Here is a 6105-nt window from a genome sequence, read left to right as displayed (position 1 = left end):
TTGTATTGAAAATTGTATATGGCTTTCAAATGGATTTTACTGCAGTCAAGTGTATGCAAAACAGAAGCGTGAAGTTATCACCCATCACTAACGAACCATGTAGGAGTTTCATGATGGCATCATGTTTATCATTTATGATGTTTCCTTTTTACAGCGAAACTAGAACAACCGAATGTTTAAAATGCCTTTCGATTAGAATAGAATAGAAAAAAAAATCATGCATTTATACTGAAAATTCACTTGAAATTCGTTTAATTCGGCAGTGATTTCACTTAAATTTTATTGGAGATTTCCAGTGGCAATTTCAAAAGTTTAATTAGATGGAAAAAATCTACTTCAGATTTCCAATGAATGTAGCACCCTCATTCTTGTTTACGGACGTATTCACTTTCGAACGTTTTTGGTTCGATCGAATCAGTAGGCCATTTGATTTTGCTGGCGTAAACGGGAATGCGAACGATTTACGTTCGAAAGTGGATTCGATCGAAAACAAGAATGAGGGTGTAGATCTTACCCGACGTCTCCACTAGACAGAAGTGTCTTGCCATTTTGCTGCCAGAAAGAGAAAACGTAACAGAAATGATCAACATCGCTGCTTTTCATTCAAACAGCGAGAGAACATTTCTGTCATGACACATCTTTCCAGCAAAATGGCAAGACATTTCTGTCTAGTGGAGACGTGGGGTTATATTCTGAATCATGATTGACCTGAGCTAGCGAAATTGTACAGATAATCAAAAGGCTTGGGGCTTGGGATTCGCCGCGATCCTCAATGTACACGTTTCGAGAGCTCAAACATTATTGGGTGTTTGACTGTTTGAGCCAACGATTAAGTGCTGTCCACAAAATATGTCAACATTCTCTGTACATCTGGGTCATCCGCTTCCCCTCCCCGTAAAACTGTACGTAGTTTATCAGCGGCCTTGAAATTTAAAACCCCCGACCATCTTTACCCTAATATCAGCAGATCCAAATCCTGAAAGTAGGAAACATCATCATCCGGCAGGTCGGAACTTTCCACCGAAACGTCGCCCAGCAGTCGCAGGACGTTGTTCTCCAAAGCTTTCTGCAATAGTAGTGAACATTATCGATCTTGCTATGAATCAGCATCCTTTCCCCAACCGCGATTATCATGAACTTACATTTTCAATTCCGGCCTCCACCAAAAACTCCTTCAAAGCGGCACAGTTCTCCTTGACACAATCTTTCCCCGCGTCGAAGTCGTAGTACTGAAAGAGCACCGCCAGCTGAAGACACACACTGGCGCCGGAAAGATGCTCAACCTTCCGGCGGAGCATTTGCTTCTCATTGTGATAGTGCCTGTTGGGTTGAGTGTATTGCTGTTTCAGCTTGGCCAGCCACTTGTCCGCCACTTCCGGTGGGATTTCCAGTGCGGTGGTTATGTTCTGCCAAATCGGTTCCATCACGGAAAAAGCTAATCTCGATACAACTTATCTACTAACAGTGCACTAAAACTAGGGCGAAATCTTTCCTAGGTTTGAACAAAAAGAAACTGAACTGGATGTGTAATCACTATCAAATGCTGGTTGGTTATGCATCCGTCTGTCAGGATGTTTCTGTTGAAGGGTGTCAAGGACACATGCGCAGTATCGGCCTAGCACGTGTCTTTCTTTACTCTCCTCTGTTTTCGCACATTTGCTATTGGGGGTGGATAGCACTGAGTTGTGTGCCAACTGTTGGCTCTGCCACTGCCCCATTGATAATGAAATATTCGAATCAGGGAGGCGTCCTTGATTCAGGCTTTCGGCAAGGGTAAATCATAAGTGATATTTAATTCGCTTATGCAGGTTTAGAACTTTATCCACGATGGCATTCAATTCATTGTAGCTGTTCTCCTGGTCCTGTAACTTCGCAACATCGGTCGGTGCGTAGCTTTGGATTGTCGTGAGGCTGCAAACCCGTTTTCTGAATCTGGCAGTAATGATTCTTAAATTAATTGGCTCCCACTTGACACCACCCAATCCCTCCCCTACAAGAATCCCATTACAACAGCCTGAAAAGATCTCGAGAGGATTGATTGATTGATTTGTCTTTATTAGAGAGACTTTCAGCCCTTGGCTGGTTCGTCTCTCCATCTCGAGAGGAATGTTTAGACTAATGCCTGGATAAATTTCTGAAGGAATTTCTTAACCCTCCAACGCCCAGTGTCACCTCTAGGTGACACCTAATTTGTTTTAATTGTTGAAAATCGAATCCTTGATGAAATCTTTTGCAACTGGTTTTAAATGAAAGCTATACTAGTCTAATTTGATTTTTGGCGGAAGTGGTACAGGTCAATCCGGAGTGGCCACCGGGAATCGACTACAAGCAGAATAAGGCAATTTTCTATAACCTGTCATAACACAAAGACGAAATAACATTATGATTCAAACTAAACGTCATTTATATTGGCTTTAGATGTGCTTCAATTTTATCTGATGAAGTTGAAAGTTTTTCACAGTATGTTCTCTATAATCCGATTTTATCACTTTTGGATAATTTTCGTTAGTTAAATTGACTGAACAAAATATTTAAACTAATTCAAAATATTCACTACAGGAAGCGATGCATATTGACTGTAGGATGTGCAGAAAAATCATAAATGGCCACTGCCGCTATGGTTCTGGTACCTGGAACCGATTCCAGGAGCCCCCCAATAGTACCTAAAGTGTTTTCAATCAAACAGCAGTGATTATACTCATTTGTTAAGTGCAAAAAAGCCAAAACAATTTTATTTCGTTGCTAATTAGCTAGCACAGTGCAAGAATACACCATGGACCAGCATGACCAGTAACATGGCCAATGTGATACCCGCCGGAAGATCCGGAACATCCGTAAAAGTGGTCAATTCATAAAAAATGTACTAGAGCGTCGCGATTTTTTCTAAACTGATTTTTTTCAATAACCTTTGGGTGAAATCATGTTTACGGCTGGTTTATAAGCCTGTGTGGCCACTGAATTGGCCTTCGGGATACCCGGAACGTCCGTAGAAATGGCCAAACTATTAAAATTGTGCTACAGTGTCGCAGTTTTTTCCAAGCTCGTTTGTTTTAGCAACCAAAAGTTGAAATATATATTATGACAGATTCAAAATAAGTAATGGCCACTGGATGGACCTTCGGGTTTTCTGGAACATCCGTAAAAGGGTCAACTCATAAAAATTGTGCTAGGTCGTTGCAGTTTTTTCCAAACTCATTTGTTCCAGCAATATAAGAATAATACCACTATTGCGATTAGTTTGTAACACAGAGTGACCACTGGATGGACCTTTTGGGTATCCGAAATATCCGTAAAAAGGACGATTCATGAAAATTGTGCTAGATTGTCGCGATTTTTTTTACCGAACTCTTTTGTTTCACCAATTTAAGATTGAAATCAATGTTGCGAATGATTTATAAATCGGAAAGACCACTGGATGAACCTTCGGTTTATCCAGAAAATTCGTAAAAGTGGTCAATTCATAAAAAAATATGCTAGAGTGGTACGGTTCTTGCTGGTTTTGAAGACTACCCCCTGCGTAACGTTTTTTTTTTTGTATGACAGTCCTAAGGATGAAATCATTACTGTGATTGCTTTGAAAGTCAAAGGACCCATTTGATGGACCCTTGGGGTATCTGAAACATCCGTAGAAGTGGTCGATTAATGAAAATTGTGCTAGAGCGTCGCGACTTTTTTCAAACATATTTGTTTCAATAATCTAAGAGTAAAATCACTTTTGTGAGAATTTTGTAAATCTAAGTGGCTTTTGGGTTATCCGGAATATCCGTAAAATAGTTTATTTATGAAAATTGTGCTAGAGCGCCACGATGTTTTCCAAACTAATTTGTTTTAGTAATCGAAGGAAGGAAGCAATGTTCCGTCTGATTTATTAGTGACCCCTGTGCCTTATATATCAGTAGGTGGAACATTCATAAACATTTAAAAAACGATCGAAGGCACATTTGAATTCGTACTTGGTGGGTGTTTCAACTCATAAACCTGTGACTACTGTACATGTTTGGTCCTCAGAGTATTCGGAATATATGGGTAATTCAATAATAAATAACTAGACTGTCCTGATTCTTTTCAAATTGATTTGTTCCAGTAATTCACACTATGACGAGTACATAGTTGATCAGATAGTCGTATAGTTGAATTACTGGCAAACCCATGGACATTATCAGTTACTTTTTGTGCATTTCATAAAAGAAGGAACATAGGGTATCGGGATGCTTCGTTGGCATAGTCCCCTCATTCGGCCTATCTCAACGTTAACCAAAAACTCAAACAAACATGCCGAACTGGATATCGGAAAAGCTTTGCGCCAAACAACTGTAACATTTCGTTTCAATTTTAGCACTTTGGAGTAATAAAATTGTATGAAAATGTCACTTTGTTTAGCTTTTGTAGACGCCATGATTCTTCAGCTTAGTGGGTAGTCTATACACATGGTCAAAAATGGCATGATTCTGGAATATTTCGAATTACCTTTTCAATAACTGAACATTTGATGCGACGGTCAAAGATGCTAGTTTGAATTTGTGTGTTTGTTTTTAACGAATAATAACTATTTTACAAATTACATGTGGGCCGAATATTGAGGACATTTTTTTCACTATGTACCCAAATCTTGGCCCATCAGTAAAGTGACGTCAAAAACACCGATAAAGTGAAGCCAACAACATTGCTTGCGTAAAAACCAGAAAGAACGAACAGAAAAAAATAGATTTTGTGTGCGGTGACTATAGAAATATAACACAAAAATCGGGTTGCATTGTTTTCGTTACTAAAAAAGAAAGAACTTTAGTTTAAGTGATTTATTTATAGTTTTTTGAAAATTTGGCTCCGAAAATGTAATTTGAAAGTATGATTGGTGAACAAACAGAGATAATACCTCAGCAGAATTATTGAAAAAATAAGATAATAAGTGGTTCTAGTGCATGGAAAGCAATAGGCCAACGTTGTATCCACTAATAGGCCAATTTTTGTACCATAGACCAACGTTGCATACCATCACATCGAATCTTTTCAACTTAGTTTAGTAAATTCTTGAATATTTAAGTTAGTTTTCTTCTAATTGGTGAAACATGCATTGCCTAGAGTGCGTAATAGGGTCAACATATTATTTATAGTGCTATTAATTCATGAGTTATGGTCAAAATTGTCAAGGCGGTTTGCAAATTAGGCCAAGGAATGATCCATATACCCTATTCAACGTGACAAAGGCTTTGACAGTTTCCATCATTATTTTTAATCTATTTCAACGATCAATCTTCCACCAATTTGAAACTAAGTTCGGGGCCTCGTGGTCGTGGGGCTAGTATCACCAAGCCTTTTGTCGCATCGTGATGAGGAGCGTGGTTTCAATTCCCGCCGCAGCCGTGGGAAAAAAATTCGGCTGTGCCACTGGGCATTGCAAGTTAGTTCGTTGTCTAGTATCGTGCTTCGTTCAAAGAATGAATAACTAACTGGAAGCATTAAACGTGTCCGTATTTTTTTAAGTACGTTACTGTTATGATAATGTGACTAACCGGATAAAAATTTAACAAGCTGAAGTCTAAAAATTTAAACAATTAAATTTTATAAAAAGAGTCATAGCTCAATCATGGGTCACCCACAATTATGGGTCGGTTCCATTTGAATAGCATGGCGAACTGACTGACTAATAATTATAACAGAGTGACCCATAATTTTGCAATGACTGTAGTATCCGTTATAACGAACCGCAAAAGCATAATTTCTAATTCATGGTATTTTTTAGCTTTTATTTTTTTATCATATTTATTCGTCATCACACAAGGAACAAATTTGCCGAGAACACCATAATGATAATACGTAACAATTTTTTGCTTTAGTTTTTTGTATTGATGCATTTTAATTGTCAAAATTCAACCTATCTGTGATTTTTGTAACAATAGTTAACATCGAAATTTTTCAATAGTTTTTGAAGATTAAAATGTGGAGAAATATCTGAGATATGGAAATCCAAAGTTTACTACAAAGTTTGTAAGGGAAAACGAATTTTATGCATTCCTACTGTCATATTCTATTTCTATTGATACTGTAGTTATAAGTGAAAATGTAGTCTACGTTATGTTTGATAAAATAAATAAATAAATAAAATTA

The 6105-nt window shown here is 37.9% G+C and overlaps 1 protein-coding gene across 1 annotated transcript; it reads right to left on the bottom strand.

The window, feature by feature from the left end:
• Window positions 1-953: 953 nt before the first annotated feature.
• On the bottom strand, window positions 954-1424 carry LOC115268986 (uncharacterized; the record flags this gene model as incomplete). The annotated part of the gene is made up of 2 exons (XM_062844027.1): window positions 1143-1424; window positions 954-1066 (listed from the first exon to the last, which is right to left on the bottom strand). Coding segments are annotated over exons 1-2 (395 nt in total), but the record flags the coding sequence as incomplete, so codon positions are not given.
• Between the last annotated feature and the right edge of the window lie 4681 nt (window positions 1425-6105).

The sequence above is a fragment of the Aedes albopictus genome, unplaced genomic scaffold (assembly GCF_035046485.1).
Source record: "Aedes albopictus strain Foshan unplaced genomic scaffold, AalbF5 HiC_scaffold_752, whole genome shotgun sequence".
In the NCBI taxonomy this organism is placed as follows: Eukaryota; Metazoa; Arthropoda; class Insecta; order Diptera; family Culicidae; genus Aedes; species Aedes albopictus.
The sequence above is the reverse complement of the archived record's forward strand: the minus strand, read 5'-3'. Positions and strand labels throughout refer to the sequence as shown.